Consider the following 21073-nt stretch of genomic DNA (forward strand, 5'->3'; position numbering starts at 1 on the left):
TCTGCAGACTGCCGGGGATTATTCACATCACCAGTATTCAGAATGAACCTAGAACCTTCTGTATCAGTGATGTGCATTTTCAAGAAACTGTAAACTGGGAGGGAATCCTATTTCAGGGTAATTTGTGTCGGATAATATTCAGCTTGCTTTGGAAATTTTTCTTACATCCTAATTTGGCATGTTTTCTCACATTTTGTAAACAAAGCTATAAGTTCTGAAACTGCCAAACTTGTGTAATATTGCATTTGCGAATGGCATATGTTTATTGTTAGCAATGAATTTAGGAAGAAGAAAATGTTCTGTGGAAAAATAAATTTAGAATTTAAATTCTATTTTTCTTCCCCACCGAAACATTCCTGTCCTACAGGCAAAACAACATCTCTTATGATTCTATCGTCTCAACTATCTCCTCGATTTGCTAAGGTTAGTGCTCAAAAAAGGGAAACATACTTTGATAATTTAGCTAGGTTTTCCCTTAAAGCAAGATTACTGCATCCCACTGCAACATGAAGGCTTAATTTCTCCCCAGGCTTTTAAGCTGTTCTTTGAAGGAAAACATCTGGAGCAGTTAGTGATAAACTAGCATCTCCTCTGTTCCATGACCTGCTGTTTTGCAAGCACCACAGAGATCTGAGAATCTTTAAAGGTGGAATCAAGGGTTTGATAAACATAGCATGTGTAGCCTGCACATGGATGTACCCATAGTACATGTAATCTAAACGCTCAAACACACCTTGCATGAAGAAAGAAAAGTTTTATGGGTGGGATTATTTCACATGGAGTTCAATCTCTGACAGACTGGCTGCATGTTATTTCTCCAACACCACATCAAGAGAGAGCGTTATTTTACAACAGCCACCTTCACAAGATCAGCTTTGCAAAGAAAGTTTCAGAAGCAAAGTAAAGCAGATAGCAGTCTGCTTCACACATAATGTTAAGCCATAGTTTAGTTAAATCTCTGAACCTAGCTGCAGCAAATCATGAATTTCTGGCAAAAAAATACAACATGAAGTCATGGTTTTTTGTTTGCTCACAAACCAGGGCATGTTTTCAGCTATGTTTTGGCACTACTTAACAGTGCTGCTTAGGGACGTGGGTGGCGCTGTGAGTTAAACCACAGAGCCTAGGACTTGCCGATCAGAAGGTCGGCGGTTCGAATCCCCACGACGGGGTGAGCTCCCGTTGCTCGGTCCCTGCTCCTGCCCGCCTAGCAGTTCAAAAGCACGTCAAAGTGCAAGTAGATAAATAGGTACCGCTCCGGCGGGAAGGTAAACGGCGTTTCTGTGCACTGCTCTGGTTCGCCAGAAGCAGCTTAGTCATGCTGGCCACATGACCCGGAAGCTGTACGCCGGCTCCCTCGGCCGATAAAGCGAGATGAGCGCCGCAACCCCAGTCGGCCACGACTGGACCTAATGGTCAGGGGTCCCTTTACCCTTTACTAACAGTGTTGCTTAACCACAGTTTGTTTGATTACCACACCTCAAGATGCTTGCCAAGCTACTTTCCCAAGCTTTGAAGAAATAAGCTGTGGCTTGTATGCTTATCTGACAGAGCACCCAAGGTTTGCTGAACAAACCACAGGGAAAACAAACCACAGCCAGTGTTTCCATGCCTTCCAGACACTTCTTCTCCAAACTAAAGCTGTGTCACATGAGAGCTATTTTACAGAATGGCAGCATATGTATTTTGGTGCCATCTGAGTGACACTGAAGGCAGACTAAATTACCATTTATGTTTATGGTCCTAAAGTCTATTAATTAAATATCTCTGAATAAAAGCAGCCAGGCTGAATCAGACTTGACAGTCCACTTCTAATCGACTACCCTGTTTCCTATAGCTGCCTGTCATATGTCTAACAAGCAGGACACGAAAGTGACAGCACGTCCCTGCTGTTGCCCTCCAGTAACTGGTATCGAGTGGCAAACTGCCTCTAAGCAGAGACCATAGCATTCAAATCTGCTTTTATTAGTGTTCTTTCATTTCTTTTCAATTCAGTGTTTTGCTACACAGTCATCCTGAGACACAATTTTCCGAATGGGGCGCATGATACTGGAATGATGAGAAGAGGGGTAGGTTAGTAATGGAAAGGAAGACTGAAAACAAGCGACTTGATGGGAAAAGTTTTCCTGGCAGGTGGGATGTGTGTGTTATTTAGAACTACAGGTTTTAAGACCTGTATGAGAGACCTGCTCCTAGACTCCTATTTGGGAGCTACACACACTCAGTATATCTCTACCATTCTTCTTAAAAATCTGCTAACATATCCTCTTCCTGCAAATATTTGGCTTTATCACATCTCCACTGTCTTTAAATTTAAAAAAATAATAATGTACATTTAAATGCAAGACCTGGGAAAAGGAAACAACTGTTAAGACACTATAATAGCAAGTTTAATCAGGAAATAGATTATACTATCTTTAGAGTTGGTGGCTGATAAAAGTCATCTAATAACCATTTCCCTACATGGCCAGCCGCAATAAGGTTTTATGGTGAATCTGCATACAAGAAATCACTGTAATTAACCCTCAGATAAGAGTTATCATACTGTTTGAAGTTGCCACGTTTCCTGTGGGATTATGTCAAAATCAATCCAGAGCATGATAGTACCTGCTTGTTAAATCTGCGTGCAAACATCAGGATGCTATGGAACCAAAACCTTATCTCACCTGTTCATAGCGTTATTTCAAAAACCCACATATGTCACTAAGGCAGGGAACCTACAGCCAATCCTAGCTCCATGACACATATATCTATACAGCAACACATTTGTCACATTCACACTTTACATATTTAGGCATACATCTAAGTGTAATTGGAAAGCTGCCTATAACCGTCCACTGGCACAGGCTACTCAACTACTACTTTGGCTTCTTATATTCATAAATTATCTCAAAGTCTAAGGCTATTTAGAGTATAGGCAAGCTATTGCATAGCTTTTCAGGGCAAACGTGAACTGAATTTAAAAATAAATAAATAAAATTTGTTTGTGGGAGATCTGGTTTCACTTTGATTTTGTGAACTGAACTAAAAAATGTCAAGCATTAATTTTCCATGCTGGATAAATCAATAGTTTTTCAAATTGCCAAAGTATTTGAACTGTAATTTGTTTTTTGAAGGGGCGGGGGAGGGAATAAAGCATACCTAAGGTAGCTTACATTTTATACTTAAAAAACTCAGCTTGCAACAATTTGCAACTTAGCTTGCCAGTTATTTCTACTGGAAAACTTGTACATATTTTTAAGACATGGCAAATCGATACAAACACTTCTTTACACTGTTTAAATTGTAAAGGCACTAAAAAGCTGTGCAATTACATTATATATGCATGCATTATTCCCAATGACAGCCACCTGAAAAACATTACTTACACCTTTGGGGCTGCCAATTTTTACTGGTATTCTATCCCCTGAGTAGAATCCAGGCTAATTTATTTAGCTTCTGCTGAAATCAACAGAACAAGCCAATTAATGACTAACTTGACCAACTGATTTCAATGCGACCTGCAATCAGTAACTCGGTTTGGATACGACCCATTCATTGTTATGAATGGATAAGGTTGCAGCAAGACCACTGCTGGATCAGCTCAAAGGCCCAACTAGTACAGCAACCAGTTCTCATTGTGGCCAGCCTCTGGGAAGCTTGCAAGCAGGACCGGAGGGCAGGTGCACACTTGTGATTCCTAGAAACTGGTATTCAGAGGCAGTATAGGAAACATGGTTGTCATGGCTAGTAGACATAGCTAGCCTTATCTTTCATGTATCTGTCTAATTCCCTTTTAAATTCATCTAAGCTGGTAGTTATCATCACATAGGAGGGAATTGCCTTGTTTAACTATGTATTGTGTAGAGAAGTACTCCAGCATAATCCTATGAAACAATGCGTTTTCAGAAATGGGTTATTTTCTGTATGAAACCAAAGCAGTAGGAAAGTTTGTGGGACATTTCCACTCCATTATCACTGGCTAGGGGAAAAGGTCATGTCTTATATAACACTGCCCGGAATTCCAGCTGGTGGGTGATAGTGATCTGTGCTCCAAAATTAAATGTATTCGGATATGCTCATAATTTAGATGCCCCCCACTGTGAATTTTAAAAGAGCTGCATTATGCAGGGCAAAGAGTTTCCCCTCTAAAAGCTGCAAGGAGTCACAAGCCTGACCTCTGGCACCTGTACCTTTATAATGCAAGCATCTGCAGAAATGTGCTTGCATATTAAAATATTTGCCTTCTGCACACACGCACACAAAATTATGTATGGCAGAGTAGCCAAAAAGCAGCATGAATTCACAACACATCTCTTGAATGTTACAATGAGTTTGTGTGCTGTGTTGGAATGGGAGACCAACCACACAAAGTAAGGAAGGAGATACGTTTTGAGGAGCAAATCTCTGTAGAGAATTGTGCAAACTTGCAAGCTTCCTGACAGCTATTTCCAAAGCTTGGATGATCTGACCACCCAAAATTGATCATCTACTTCTCCAGATCATCTATTTCTCCAACCACTTAGCATCTCTTTCCTACCTCCGCCATCCCAGACATCTCCAGTGACCCAAACAGCTAGCCAAGAGCTACATGTAATAATTTAGATTGTTTGCAAAATCTGAAAGCTGCTACCGTTGAGTCAAAGCTCAGGAAACTATGCAAGCAAAGCAAAGAAACCATGAACACTAACCCAGAACCTCAGAGGCTGTACAAAATTCCTTTGTCTTAAGATGAAGCTACTACTTTATTTCGTTTTCTTACGTTCCTAACCCACCTTTCTTCCACTATGGAGCACAAGGTGGCATACATGCGGATCCAAGGTCCTCCACCCAGGCACTGACCAGGCCCAAGCCTGTTTCACTTCACCATGGTGGTCTAAGCAAATTTTGCTAGAGGCACAATTCAGAACCACCTTTCAGCTTTACAAGTGAGAAAGCAAAACAGAGAGCAACATTCCATCACCAACAGTTTCATCAGTAACAGATAGCTACCTTATTGTCACCTTTCAGATGCTTGTCCTCTACAAGAAGCTTTCGTTCTCACTGGAAACATTATGCCTACCTGAAACATCATCCATCCTGGGCACACCTGAACCAACACTGGACTGCTCGCTCTCACCTTCTGAGGATCTACACAGCTCTGCCCCACCTCTCTGACAGCTCTCATTTTCCACCTACTGTCACCTCTTCTGCTGGTCCTGGCACAACCGGGTTTTCATGGCTTCTCCTCAGCTTCCGTTTCCTGTGTGCCAAGAGCCCTCCCTCTCCTTCAAGTCCCTCAAAACTCACTTCATGTGGATCGTTATCCGTCACTAATCTCAGCTCCGGCGCTATCTGCTGCCACTCACGCGCCTAATTATATTGAAGATAAAACACAAACATGGAAACAGAAAGAGACAAGTTATCATAAACGTCTCTCCACCAGAAGACTCCCGTGCACACATCTTTCATAATACCTCATATCCCTCCCTCAGTAATATCTGCCTCCAAAATCAACAGTTTAAATCTTTTTCTAAATAAGAACATAACCTGCAAAATCTATGCAGTTAATTCACTTTGCCGCGCCCACCAGTCATGGTTTGGGGCCAACCAAAGTCAGAAAATCAACAGTGCCCCAATGATAGAAAAATACTGGAAGAATAATGTTTTCTTCTGAAAAATTAATACAAGGTATTACAACTTCTACATTAAGTGACACAGGGAGAGAAATTTTAATAACGCATAGTATTTTTGTTAATTGGTGGCTTATATATTTATATGCATATTGTTGTATCACTCATGTAGTTGCTCTCAATCAAATGCAAGAAAATTTCTGAGATTGAAATGAGAGAAAATAGGTGAGGAATCTAAAAGTGAATACTGAAATGCATAAGCATGCAGTTTTAAAGGCTCAGACACTACACCCAACCAAGTTTGCTCCAAAAAAACCCATTTCTGTTGGATACATACATATTGCTGGACACAAATGTATCTAGTGGTGGTACATTTGCCATTTCATTTCCATATTGCAACTAAATGCTATGAAGCAGCAAGTTGAAAATAGTAGACAGAAAAGTAGTATTTTTGACAACATAGCAAAAACAAAATTTTGCTGCGTTTATCTGTCTGAAATGCTCCATCACAAAATGATTTGAAAGGAATTCTGGCCAACTTCTCCTGCTGGTTTTCGTTTATACAAGTTTCGCACTGTTGGACCACATCCTAACCATTTAAAAGCCCTACTCCTTCAATAATTTTTTTGCTACAGCTAGTTGCACCCTGAATTATTTTACAATATGGGCTTACTTCACGTTCAAAATTTCCCACAGCTCTATGATGATAACACATTACGCATAAACAACATTTTTATTGACGGTGGCTCTACCACTGTGCAGATCACACGTGCATCTAAGATGGAGCACATTCTCGAGAACAGAAAGCCTTGTTTTGACCACACGCTTCGACAGCCAATTTTTCAAAAACTAAGAGTGGCTATTTTCCTGCGTTACGCATTGGGGGCCCATGCAATTGTACCACACCGGTTTGCCAATACAGTGGTTCACAACCTACAACTGAGGAATGCAGCCAACATTACATTGCACAGATGCACGTGAAATACAAGGACCTATTATTTTGACATCCCGTGATGTTCAAGAGATGTTTGAACTAAGGAACATTTTCAGAATCCTGCCTCAAAATGGGTGCTCAGTGCTGCTTCCTCTGTCACCATTCGTTCCGCTGGTTTGGGTAAACTTCTCCCAGAGCAGCAGCGGCACTTTTGGATGGAAGCCAAGTAAGCTTCAATCTTTTTGTGGGAAAGTGTCGTATTATAAGCCTAAAAACGCAAAACCTGACACCGACATCAAGCGCTTCACTGCAGGGAATCTAAGATGAGATCCATCCGCTGAAGAGGGGGTGAGTGACTAGTGGGGGCAACATCTAAACTATTCCCAATACAGTGGTGCCCCGCAAGACGAATGCCTCGCAAGACGGAAAACCCGCTAGACGAAAGGGTTTTCCGTTTTGGAGGTGCTTCGCAAAACGAATTTCCTATGTGCTTGCTTCGCAAGACGAAAATGTCTTGCGAGTTCCTGCAGGGTTTTTTTCCTCCCCCCCCCCCTTTTTCCCAAGCTGCTAAACCGCTTATCAGCTGATGGCTAAGCCGCTTATCAGCTGATCTTTAAGCCGCTTAACAGCTGATGCTAAGCCGCTTATCAACTGATCTTTAAGCCGCTTAACAGCTGATGCTAAGCCGCTTATCAGCTGATCTTTAAGCCGCTTAACAGCTGATACTAAGCCGCTTATCCGCTAATACTGTAGCGCTAAGCGCTAAACCTCTAATGGGCTTGCTTCGCAAGACGAAAAAATCCGCAAGACGAAGAGACTCGCGGAACGGATTCTTTTCGTCTTGCGAGGCACCACTGTATGGAGATGCAGTACAGTTGCTCCTCAAATTTCATCTAAAATGAAATTTGAAGGCTTCTCCACAGACTAAACAGATCAGGAATGCCCTGAGAATCCAAGAGACTTTTGCTAAGTGTTAAGAAAATTTCTCAGAGGCACTCTTCACACTTCTAAATAGCCATAAAGTTTTGCTTAAGGGATAACTCAAAGAACTTGTAAGTGGTTCCTTACATATGAGAAAGACTTGGGGGAGACTGCACATCATCATGACTCATTCTATGCTAAGATTTTAAAGTCAAGCCAATCCTGATGAAACGGAAGTCCCTGCATCAGGACTGCTGGCAACCATTTGACAATCCTGTGCTGTTACGCTTAAGAAGGGACCCCATTCTGCAGAGAAAGCATAGGTGAGAGGTACAAACCCTCTAGCTTTCTCCCTTTTTTTTAGCATGCATTAAAAAACACTGTATCTGAAAGACACCTGGAAATTCCTTCTTTGCCCACTTTAGGTTTGCAGTTTGGCTGCGTGGACATCATTCCATTAATCACATCAGAGCAAAAAGTCAGCTTTACTCAAAAAATGGGCGAGGACGAACGGTGTTTAACTTTCTGCTTGTTACAAATTTTATTACGTATTTATTTTATTACATATTTTATTGGAAAGCTCAGCCCGATAGTTCGTTTTAGACAAAGTGAAATTGTGCTTCAGAAACAAAATGAATCTAGCTTTGCTCATCTTAAAAATGCTACCAAGAAAATACTAAACAATAATAAAAATTTAAAACCCCAGAATGCAAACTCTGAATCATTCTCTCTACCCTTCCCAAGGAAGATTGGTCCTTATTTTCCAAGCAACGTCTACTTGGATGTTGTGTATCTACTGCTGTAGCTATGCAACTGAGCAGGCAAAATTTCCACTTTCCTGGGGAAATATTCCAGAGTGTCTTGAAGGCCCACATTAAAAAACAACAACCCAGTTCATTCTTAGTGCAATGCACAAGTTCAAAACCTAGATATGAAGATAAAAAGCTGCCTCATATCAAGTCATGTCATTGATCTATCTGGCACATTTTTTATTTACTCTGATTGGCAGCTGCTCTTACAGGTCTCAAACAGAGGTCTTTCTTTACCTGCACAGTTATGATCTTTTAACTGGGCATGACAGGGAAAGAAAAGGGACTGCTCTATACCAGTGGGCTACAGCTAATCTAAACCTTGTTGTACTTTTGAATGCCTGTGTAGACCTTCTGGTGCTGGCAGTGCTTGGCAAACTGTAGTTCTACATAGGTAAGCAAAACTTCAATAACCACAACTAGAACATATCCTAGTGTCCACATCTACCATGACAGGCAGCGGAAATCCAAGGACAGCAAAGAAGGAGAAATATATTGTGTGGATACTGTATCTGCAGACCAATGTCATGCCCACTTCTAAACCAAGCAACAAATCAGATCCTCTTCAGGATTAGTATTCCCTAGCAATCTCCAAGCAAAGGTGGCAAGCTGGAAGGCTTATGCTCCTTCCTTGACTCTTCTAGATAAAGAATTCTAGGTAGAACCATGGCAGAGATTTTCTCCCCATGTGAAAGCTATGTGTGAGAACCATCTGCCTGCTGAAAATGCCAGGAGAACCAAATGCCAGAAATTGCCTACCAAGAAACAATGGCCTTCCACATGAAAACTAGGCACTTTTTGTTAAGGCACACAATGCCAAGCAAGGAAAGAACCCTTTTAATCAAAATGCTAAATTCTAAGGATTGTCTGATGTTGACCACCTTGCAGACTTCAACCAGAGTGGTTAATAGTTGGTTAGTGGGATAACATAGTTTCCTCACTTTCCATCTGTAGATGGCAAACAAGTAACTGGAAATACAGAATCTGAAGGGTCTGATCACGCTGGATAGATGAATCAAGAGTGAAGGAGTGTGATTTATATTTTCCACAATTGGATTTATACCGCTTAGAAGCTGCTTTGGCAATTAAGCAGTATATGAATAAATAATAAGTAGTGATAATCTAACACGGATGTTCACTTACCTGACCTTTGGCATCTTCTGGCATAGATTTTATATGCATTCGTTTAAGACACCGAATCACTCCATCATAAAACTGTACAGTAAAGGTTCCTAGAAAAAGAATGATATGGAGATAAGGAAGTAAAATTTAAGCTACATATTAGCACACCGTCTCAGAGATGTCACATGGTGCTATACCAAAACTAAAGGTAAAAGGTAAAGGTAAAGAACCCCAGGACGGTTAAGTCCAGTCAAAGGTGACTATGGGGTCGCTTTCAGGCCAAGGGAGCCGGCGTTTGTCCACAGACAGCTTTCTGGGTCATGTGGCCAAAAGGACTAAACTGCTTCTGGCGCAACGGGACACCATGATGGAAGCTAGAATGCATGGAAATGCCATTTACCTTCCTGCCACAGTGGTACCTATTTATCTACTTGCAGTGGTATGCTTTTGAACTGCTAGGTTGGCAGAAGCTGGGACAGAGCAACGGGAGCTCACCCTGTCATGGGGATTTAAACCGCCGACCTTCCGATCAGCAAGCTCAAGAGGCTCAGTGGTTTAGACCACAGTGCCACTCGCATCCCTCATATGCCAAAACTACAGCAGCATTAAAAAGGCAAGATCAGCAATGAAATGAAATTTCAGGAAATGAAATTTCAATTACCAAAACCACAACAGCATTAAACAGGCAAGATCATCAATGAAATGAAATTTGGGAGAAGGAAGCCATGGTTTAACTGTCTTTGGGATAAGCAAACCATGGTTTAGCATTATGCATGAACCAGTCCAGTGACAAATCCAGAATTGTGAATTCCTGAACTTTTCAGACATGCAACCCAAATAAGATTTGCAGAGTGCAATCACAAATTACCTGGATTTTACATTCATTCATGTAAAAAGATGAAAGTATATTTCTTTTATTGGGATTCTGTTCTGAAATTCATTACAAATTTGGGGCCAGCAACTGCTAACAACAGTCACCTTCCATAAAGGGTGGGAAGGATTAACCAAAGATGCACTCCATTTTCAGACTAAGTGTGATTGCTGCATGTATATCTGGGGTGGAAATAATGTCTGCCAATGAATACTGGATGTAGTGACTTCAAGTTAAAACAAAACAAAGCACTTGTGGAAATGGGAAATGGAAACAGTAGACCAGATGAAATTTTTGGTTCAAGCCAGTAGGTTAAATTATACATACCTTCTTTGTTAATTGCTTCAATCTTTGCAGGATAATATCGACAGTCTGTCCAACGAGCTAGAACCTCTTCTCCAGGTTGAAAATCCTGTTTTAAAAGGTTTAAGAAAATAGTGTGTTAACATGACTGCAAATGTATTCAATGCTAGCATATAGAGAACTTAAATACCTGAACAAACTATATGGAAGATCTACTTATTTCTCTGTTTTCCATGAAAGCATGTTTATTATTATGACCCAAGACTTCCATATGAAGATATTCTCATAAGGGGAGAGATAAACACTTACAATAAATTCATCATCATCCTTCAGACCCTCTTTCCTCAGTGATGGCCGTTCAAGGGGTCGCAACCGATTGCTGTCCCAATAAATCCATTCATCGTAACGATGACTCCAGCGCTCAAAGTGGACAAGCATCTTCCCCTCTTCATAGTCTATCTTCTCAATGCGTGAAGGATACCTTCAAGAAACAAAACAAAAGATGCTGTTTTGGCAGGCTATAACCTCTGTATTTCAACCTACTAAAGACTCATAGGCCTGTTTGGCTGTGCATATCATTTTCCATATGAATGGTTAAGAGAGTTCAGGCTGAAACTGCAGTAAATCAAAATGGAAGGCATCATACATCCCGGATCTACACAGCCCGTTGCACCCCCATCAAATGCACCCAACACAAATACTACTGACAGCATAAATATTCAGAATATTTTTGTACAACCAGAAAGTTTTTGAAATTACAGGTAGAAATATACACTAGTTAGCTGTTTGGGTTAGCTCTATAAATGGTCGCAGGACAAATACAGCCTAGCCCTATCTCTTTTATTTCTCTACCCCAAAGAACTATCCAACTAAATAAAGCAAGAACACAGCCAGAGTAGCTGTAACACTGATGACTGCAATAGCTAAATACGTGCAGCCCATACAAAGCACAATCCTAACCATGTCTACTCAGAAGTCAGTCCTATTTTATTCAATGGGACTTGCTCTCAGGTAAGTGGGGTTAGGACTATAGCCGTAGTCTCATAAATATGGCCATGGCTTGAATCAGATATTCACAATACAGTGCTAACAGCGGGAAAATGCTACAATGGTTCAGTGGCGTTATTAAGCCATATCAATGGATCTTTCCACTCTGCCCTCACTCACTGTAAATGAATACAGTTGTACCTCGGAAGTCGAACAGAATCCATTCCAGAAGTCTGTTCAAATTCCAAAACGTTCAGAAACCAAGGCACGGCTTCCGATTGGCTGCAGGAACCTCCTGCAGCCAATCGGAAGCCGCGGAAGCCCCATCGGACATTCGGGTTCCAAAGAATGTTCATAAACCGGAACACTCACTTCCGGGTTTGTGGCATTTGGGAGCCAATACGTTCGACTTGCAAGGAATTCATCAACCAAGGTACGACTGTACTTCAATTAAGCATAATGGTGGCTAGCCGTGATGGTTATGTGGTACCTCCACAGACAGAGGCAGTATGCCTCTGTACAGGCAACTGTTGGTGGGAATCATTAGCTGGAAGAGTGCAGTTATACTCAGTGTCTGATTAAGGGCTTCTGATAGATATCTGGCTGGCCACTGTGAGAACAGGATGCTGAACTAAATGGGTCTTAAATATGATCCAACAGGGCTGTTCTTAGGTAGTTTCCCATTACATGAGAACTGAGAAAATATAGTTACCAGGTTCAGAACCTGGCCCTAAAACCCATTCCAAACTCTGATTTCAGACCCTGATTTGTCAAAAGCTAGTAGCCATGGTTTACCAGTTCAGACATAACAGAAAACTAAGCTTAATTTACCCAATTAGGTATACAGTGCACTAAGAAAGGAGGATGGAAGGTGACGTAGGAAAACAAGAGTGCAGGGTAGAAAGTTCATTTACATTTCAGCTTAATAAGCTGCATGTATGTACATCAAAAATGAGCCACAGCATAGGAAGCCGTTAAAAAAACAAACATGCTTGGCAATAGATGGAAACAGAAATGTTGCAATAATACTGTGGAAGATTAACCTTGCTAAACAATCATGCTGTCTAGAAAGCATTAACATTTTAAGTAAAAATATGTGGTTCAATGGTTTTATAGCAGTATTTTTCAATGGAGTGGGTTCAAACTTTTAGCTGCTAGTTAGCAGATGAACATGGACGTGTGAACCAGCCCTGTGTATCTTAGGGAATTATGCAAATTCTACTTTTTTGCCTATGCAAACTTTTAGAATTACACAAAGATGTGCTAATATTTCCATAAAGCATTTCTTAAGATACTACTTTCTGAAAAATTTTAATCACAGGTGCAAAAAAAACCCTGAAGCAGAACATCCCTGACAATAAAAAGGTGTTTCTCAATGATGTCTTGACACATACATATATTTGGGTAATTTCCTTCCATATTCATCATGTATGTCAGGTCTAAAGTTCCTAAAGGAAATCCTTTATACCTGTAACATCTGATGCACCATAGCACTGACATCAAAGGCAGTGAGTGCAAAACCTTTACTTTTTGTTAGTAAGAATGTCTTACAGATGTGTGTGAAATGTGTCTGCTACTGTTCCACAAGATATTGCCCAAAGTGGTTTACAACATACTGAACATCAGCAGCAATAAACAATACAGACAATGCAATTCAAATCGTAACCAACAATTACAAATATAACTATTTATCAGCAGCAGCAGCCAGAAAAACATGGTCATTAATTAAACACATACTATCAAGAAATCTCAAGCTAAAACAAGAATAAAACAATATAAATATATGTATCAGATGAAAACTAATCAGGAGACAGAGAAAACCCTATGGAATCAATCCCATACGCACTGACCAGGGAGTAAGTCCCACTGAAGTGTACGGGGCTTTTTTCTGAGTAAACATGTTCAGGGCTGTGGTGTAATACAGAACTAAAATACAGCACAAACAAGATCATATACAAATTTATTTCACTAAGGAGGCTATATCAAGGGGGGAGGGGGCTTCCTTCAAACCACCGGTCTTCCTTCAAACCACAACGTGCATAGCCCCTTAATATTCCTTTGTCTCTCTCCCAACACCCTTTCAAGGCAACAGAATATCAGGCTCCATGGCAGATGAGTGGGAGAGGAGAGGTGAAAAGGCTCAGCCTCTTGATGTTACTCAGACTTCCTTCCCTAACTAACCCCACCCCAGCATTTTAGGTTGCCTATTGAGATGTATGCATGGTGTAGTTAGGATTCTTCTGAGCTATCAAATTAGCAAGGATGAGAAAAGACAAAGCAACTAAGATGTCACTTTGTAAAGATGAAGTTGTATGCCAGGATTTGTCAATGTGCCAACACACCCTAATGTTAACTCTATGTGGCTTGCAAATGGAGGGAAATGAATTAAGTTTATCTTCCTGGCTACTCTGTGCTGAATCTTACAAACCATAAGCAATCAGGTGAGTAGCTACTGTATATGCCTATCCTTATGTAAGATAGCATACAAGACTTTGCACTATAGAACATTTCAGTTGTGACCTCTTAAATTTTACAGTAAGCCAATTATTTATTTACTATCTTCCTTTAACAGTTATTTATTCAGATAACCACCCTTCTAGTGCATAAATCATTTTATCCCTTTTACAGGTGGGGTAACTAAGCACTACAACAATCTTGGCCAGAAAAAGTTACAACCAAACTGCGTCCTAACTTATCACAATTTAGAGATCCAGGAATCAGGTAAACAAATATATTAGATAACAAGCACACCCTGCCTCAACATCCAGCCATCCCAATTCCCTAACATGGCATAGACTTCAATAACTCCCTGATCCTTGTACAAATGCCATTCAATCTTACTAGACCTCATTCATTTAAACTAAAAAAAAAAAAACACTCCAACAACCACCCTCCATACTGCCAGTCAGCTGCTGGAATATCTTGAGAATATATTTATCTTGAAAATCCCCCCCCCCCCCGCCTAAAAATACTTAACAAACCAACTATATCCTACACATAGCTCCACCTGTGCATCCGAAGGGGCTGTTTTTTCACTCATCTTGTTAACATATTCAATGGATGAGTGGGCACAGATACATGGCTTGGGGAATTTCTTTCAAACATGTGGTTTAGGAATATCCAAGTAAATAAATAAATAATATTGGGTCTAATAACACTTCTTCACAGGAATTATGTAGAACAGAAGTAAATAATGTGATGCCCTCCAGAGCCTGTTGGACTATAAGTCATTCTAGACCAGGGGTCAGCAACCTAAGGCTCATGGGCCACACGCAGCTACACCGGCATGGAGCAAAGTGGGGAACGCCTTCTGCGACACTGGCTGGCTTCCCATTGGCTGCAGGAAGCTCCTGCATCCAATGGGAAGCTGTGCACACCTCCTCCGTGCCAGGAGTGCTGGAAATAGTGTTTGCGCATGAGTGCATGCGCGCACACACACTCTGGCCCACCGTGGCGTCTGCGGGACCGTGAACCAGCCGAAGCCACAAAATCTTTGCTGACCCCTGTTCTAGACCAATGGTCAGGCTGGCTGGGCTGACAGGAGCTGTAGTTCAACAACATTTTGGGACACAGTGAGAATCCAGAATTATGTTACCTTTCCCCTTGTCCTTCACTTATTCCCAAAGACAGGGCAGGGCTTTCATGTATCAACGGTGTCCCATCCATTTCATCAACAACTTTTTATATGCATGTACTCTATGAGCCTTGCTACACCCTGTCTTTCTGTCATCAAGAGTGAGCTAATAGCTGGAGTTTGGGGTAGCACTGCATTAAGGATGTGCTTCTCCTTAATAATAATAATAATAATAATAATTTATTTATACCCTGCCCAACTGGCCGGGTTTCCCCACTCTGGGCAGCTTACAACATATCTAAAGATATAATAAAAACACCAATCCTTAAAAACTTCCCTAAACAGGGCTGCCTTCAGATGTCTTCTAAAAGTCAGATATTTGTTTATTTCCTTGACATCTGAAGGGAAGCCGTTCCACAGGGAGGGCGCCACTACTGAGAAGGCCCTCTGTAATTTCGCTTCTCGCAGTGAGGGAACCAGCAGACGACCCTTGGAGGACGACCTCAGTGTCCAGGCTGAGTGATGGGGGTGGAGATGCTCCTTCAGGTATATTGGGCCAAGGCCATTTAGGGATTTAAAGGTCAGCACCAACACTTTGAATTGTGCTTAGAAATGTACTGGGAACCAGTGAAGATCCTTTAGGACCGGTGTTATATGGTCCCGGCAGCCACTCCCAGTCACCAATCTAACTGCTGCATTCTGGGTTAGTTGTAGTTTCCAAGTCACCTTCAAAGGTAGCCCCTCGTAGAGCACATTACAGTAGTCCAAGCAGGAGATAACCAGGGCATGCACCACTCTGGCAAGACAATCTGCGGGCAGGTAGGGTACCAGATGGAGCTGGCAGACAGCTGCCCTGAACACAGAATTGACCTGCGCCTCTATCGACAGCTGTGCACCTGGTTCTTCAGCAGCATGGTTACCCCGTTCGGGACCAGGGAGTCTCCAACACCCACCCGCCCCCTGTCCCTCAAGAACAGTACTTCTGTCTTGTCAGGATTCAACCTCAATCTGTTACCCGCCATCCATCTGCCAACTGCCTCCAGACACTCACAAAAGACCTTTAGTGCCCTCACTGGTTCTGATTTGAAGGAAAGGTAGAGCTTTACTGGTGGACACCCAGCCCAAACCCCTTAATGATCTCTCCCAGCAGCTTCATGTTGGCATGGGGGAGAGGACGGAGCCCTAAGGCACCCCACAAGTGAGAGCCCTGGGGTCCGAACACTCATCTCCCAACACCACTTTCTGGACACTGCATAACAGTGCCCCCAGCTCCTCTAGACAGTTCAAAAGGATGTCATGCTTGATGGTATCAAAGGCCGCTGAGAGATCCAGCAGAACTGGGAAACAGTTTACACCTCTGTCCCTAACCCGCCAGATATCATCGACCACGACGACCAAGGCAGTTTCAGTCCCAAGATGAGGCCTGAATCCCGACTAGAAGGGATCCAAATGGTCCGCATCCTCCAGGCATGCCAGGAGTTGTTCAACGACCACCCGCTCAGTCACCTTGCGCAGGGATGGAAGATTTGAGAGTGGCTGATAGCTGGCCATACTGACCAGGTCCAAATATGTTTTTTTAAGAAGCGGTTTAATAACCGCCTCTTTCTGCGGGTGTGGGAAGGCTCCTGGTTTTAATCACAGTATGGATCGACTCACGAACGGACCTCGGGAACAGATTCTGTACGTGAGTAGAGGTTCCACTGTACTGTTTCCACAAATTGTTTCCAAGAACAGAAAGTGTGGGGATGTAAATGAGGCTTATACCTCCAGAGAATCTGATGGTGTTGACTGAATCACTCGACCTACATAACTAAGTTTAGCTGATGCTTCAGTATAAAAATAAAATCAACCTATAGGTAGTAGTAGTAAATAAATAAAACAGCAAATAAAATAGTAAATAAATTTTGAGAAAACAAAAGCATGCAAGATGCTTTGGGCATAGGAGTTTTCATTCACCTGATATGTGAGAAAACCAGATTCCCCCCCCCCCCCGCCCCGGAAGCAATATGTAGATATCTATTCAAGATATTAACAGCACAGTATTAACCATACCTACTCAGAAGTAAGTCCTACTGGAGATTAAGAACTGTGTGGAAATAAATTACTGATCAAAGAGAGGACTGGTGGGAACGTCTGATGGAAAGAAAGCTTTGTGCCACAGTTTCAAATGGAGATTTGTTAAGACAGGGGAGGAGGACCATGGTCATCGGAATATGAATGTATGGTTATCGGAATGTGGATTTGACCTGGCAGGGCCCCCTGAGATACAGTTTCGCAGGCCTGTGAAAATCAACGGACATACTGTGGGAATGTTCTTTGTGGAGGTGTGGAAATGGCGTCTGTTCTTTATGTGATATGGCTCTTGGAGAGTGTAAAATCCACACAGGATATGTTTGTTTTCAACCCGCTTGTGAAGATTATCAGAGATCACAAAAAAAGGAATATATGATAACAACAAGAAGATGAGGAAAATAACAAAGAGACTATCTGGACAGAACTGTGCAATTAAAGCAGCAACAAGAGTGATGTTTGGATCCCTTTCGGAGCTCGAAGTATGGGTACCCCCAATAAAAAAAAATTAAAAATCTGGCTGTATAATTTGGAACTAATGTGATTTGGAATTAATGTGATTTGATTGGCCTGTTAATAAAAAATATTTTCAAAAAAACAAACAAAAGTAAGTCCTACTGAATTCACTGGGATCTACTTCCAGATAAGTGAGGTTAGGATAGCAACCTTAGTAAATAAGAAGGGGTTTATTTTAACTGAATTGTTTTATGTTAATGTTTCCTTTTTAAACAAAATGTGCTATGTGGATTATAATCAAAGAAAAACAAACTGTAAAGATAAAAGAGACACCAAAAATAACTGGCTCCTAGTCTAAGAATCGCAAGTCCAACACTGGGCTTAACAGTTTTAATTTCATAGCAAAGTAAATTCAATCCCAACATTTCGTGACACACACACCCTTTTTGGTTTTACACAAGCTGTAGCGTAACAATGGAACAAATCTTCTTGAAATGGACTATAGAGGATGGGGGAGTACTTCTGTGATGATACACCAAGAGAAAAAGGTAGAAACTTCCATCTGGCTAAGAATTTAAAAATGACACCAATCACAGCCTAAAGCATAAAATTAAAACAGTAAAATATGCACAGCAAGGGAAAATTAACTGTCCCTAGAAGATCCTTTGTCAGGAAAGTGTATGAGAAATCTATCCAAAATTATTTATGGTCATGGGTCCTTTCCTATCGAAAAGTGCTTGTGTCCAACAGATTTACTTTTATTAGGATCTTCAACACAATAACCCTCTACTCTACACAAACACTTCAAATTCACTGTGTAACACAGGCATGTCCAAAGTCCGTTTCAGGGGCCTAATCCGGCCCCCGTGACAGTATATGTCCTGGGGTAAAATCCTAAAAAAAGCTCAATGGCACTCACGCATGTTCACTTCATCAAATATGGCCCCCTTTGTTTGGGCACCCCTGGTATAACAGCTACATTCCAGCCTGATGTACTGAGCTAGATGGCATGTCCTAGATGGAGTGTCCACACATGCAGGGCATAATCCAATATTGCATGGCTGGTTCTGGTTGTGCAGGAGAACTCCTTCCTTCCCCATGCAGTCCTCCACATGCCTCCAAAATCTAACCCTGAGGATCTCCCTCAACTCTCCAAAGTAATTTTAAGGATGTGTGGAGGTATGCAGGGGAAAGGAGAGGAAGGTGAAGTTCTGTTGCATGAGCAGACATCCAGTAGAAAAACATAGCATCCAAAACTGGTGATGTGAGCAGGCAAGCTAGAAAAGCATAAAGGTACCCCTGACCGTTAGGTCCAGGCGCGGACGACTCTGGGGTTGCGGCGCTCATCTCGCTTTACTGGCTGAGGGAGCTGGTGTTTGACCGCAGACAGTTTTCTGGGTCATGTGGCCAGCATGACTAAGCTGCTTCTGGCGAACCAGAGCAGCGCATGGAAACGCTATTTACCTTCCCGCCAGAGTGGTACCTATCTATCTACTTGCACTTTGACGTGCTTTCGAACTGCTAGGTGGGCAGGAGCTGAGACCGAACAATGGGAGCTCACCCCGTCGTGGGGATTCGAACCGCTGACCTTCTGATCGGCAAGCCCTGGGCTCTGTAGTTTAGAAAAGCATAGAAAGGTGCAAATGGGAGGGGAAAGCAGAGCCTTTGCAGGGCATTTAAAGAATTTGGAAGGGCCTGATGTGGTTCAGAACTTGCCAGCTGAGGTACAAAACTCTATAAACAAATCCCTCATGGTCAACATGCCATGTCAACTATGAGTTGTGTATTAATCATCACAAAATTGAATCTTGAGTATCTAGAGGTCTATGGTAGCTCTCTGCAAAGAATAAGCAAATATGTAGTATGCTACTTGTTTCTCAATGCAATGGCAGAAATTACTAAAGGCAAGGGGGTAAACTGTTCAGGAAGCGATATCATTCCCACTTTGTTTCAAAAGGGTAAAGACACCAACATAATTAGTTATTTAGTAAATTTATAATACACCAATTGGCATAAAACTCGCAGCTCCATGTACTTTTTAAAACAGCAAAAACTAAGAGACATACAATAAAATCAATAAGAAACGCAAAAGCATCAACTACAATCAATATAATCCATCAGAAACCATAAAACAACCACAGTACATCTTTGAGTGCCTGGGAAATTAAAAGGCTTCAAACTGGTGCAAAAAAAAAAAAAAAGCAAACTGGGCTACAGGTAAGATGCCTGGCAAAGGCAGTCAATCTACGAGATGCCACAACTAATGGCACCTGCCCAGGCATATTTCTGCATTAGTTCCACATATTTCATAAAGGTAAACTCTCATGAACCAACTTTATTTCATATATCTCTTACATGTGTCACTTCAAAGCATTATGTTCTTACTCCCCACAAAAGTCACTTCGCTCTATGTCAGGGAATTAAATGCATCTCAAGAATTTTCTGATAGAGAACACAGTGATACTGCAGCTTAATTCTGAAGTAATCCAAGGGACGTTCCTGAGATCACATATATTTTCTTTACCACTTTACCTTGTGATGCAAGTGGCTGCAATTATCCATAGGTTTTTACGACACTTTCTATAAAACTGTCGCTCCTGATTCACTATATTACTAAAGATAATTAACATAATGTGGTTACTTCTAAAGTCACACGGGGAGATGGAGAACAGGAATTTGCCTTATAAAAAGCCAGGCCACTGCTCTATCTAGCCCGGTATTATCCTTGGTGATTGGGACTAAATTTCCAGGGTTTCAGAGAGGAGTCTCTCCCAGCCCTTTCTGGAAATGCCAGGGATTGAACCTGGAACCTGGGAGGTGCTGTACCACTGAGCTTCAACCTTGTGGGTAGGAAGAGGAGAAAAGACGAGGCATCATCCAAGTGACTTGGGCCTCCCAAGAATACGGCAGTCCAAGGGATGCACATCATTAACGGTTTATGAAAAACCAAAATAGCCCTCTTCGGGCATCATTCAACAGAGCCAATCTGCTAAGAAAGGGAGCACACCAGCTGTCCCCCACTGCCCTCTTACTTGGGAGGGTGAAGCTCTGAAGCAGGGAGATAGCTTCCCACTAATCCCCCACATATATTAGAACACTGGAAACACTGATGGGGCAGACCTACCATGCTTATTTCCCCGACTGCACCCCCCCCCCTTTGATGTTAATGTAACCCTGAAGAAAACATCTAAAGGGCTAATATCCAACATATATGTAAGTAGATTTTATTAAAGACCTGTTTCCATACTCAATCCTATGAAAATCAACAAATCCTTTATACTATACAAATAAGAAAATTCCTGCAACCCAGACCTTTCCTGCTGCTTAGTTCCAATATCTGATCTATTTAATTTCTGCCAATTTACAGCCACAGCTATTTTATAGTGTGTTTTACTGTGTTTTTTAATTAATGTGGGGTTTTTTGTACACTGCCTC

General features: G+C 41.7%; 1 protein-coding gene across 3 annotated transcripts in view; it reads right to left on the minus strand.

The window, feature by feature from the left end:
• The window catches only part of PHF20L1 (PHD finger protein 20 like 1), a 58901-nt gene that overhangs the window by 34157 nt on the left and 3671 nt on the right, over positions 1–21073 (minus strand). For 2 of the 3 annotated variants that reach the window (XM_081012540.1, XM_081012538.1), the window contains exons 3-6: positions 10861–11032; positions 10576–10660; positions 9399–9487; positions 5269–5331 (exon numbers count right to left, since the gene is read on the minus strand). In XM_081012540.1, the coding sequence (XP_080868666.1) occupies positions 5269–5331; positions 9399–9487; positions 10576–10660; positions 10861–11032 (409 nt within the window). The remainder of the gene's footprint in view (positions 1–5268; positions 5332–9398; positions 9488–10575; positions 10661–10860; positions 11033–21073) is intronic. The other variant, XM_081012539.1, reaches the window with a different exon arrangement.

Source organism: Podarcis pityusensis (assembly GCF_964106645.2).
Source record: "Podarcis pityusensis genome assembly, chromosome: 7".
Taxonomy (NCBI): Eukaryota; Metazoa; Chordata; class Lepidosauria; order Squamata; family Lacertidae; genus Podarcis; species Podarcis pityusensis.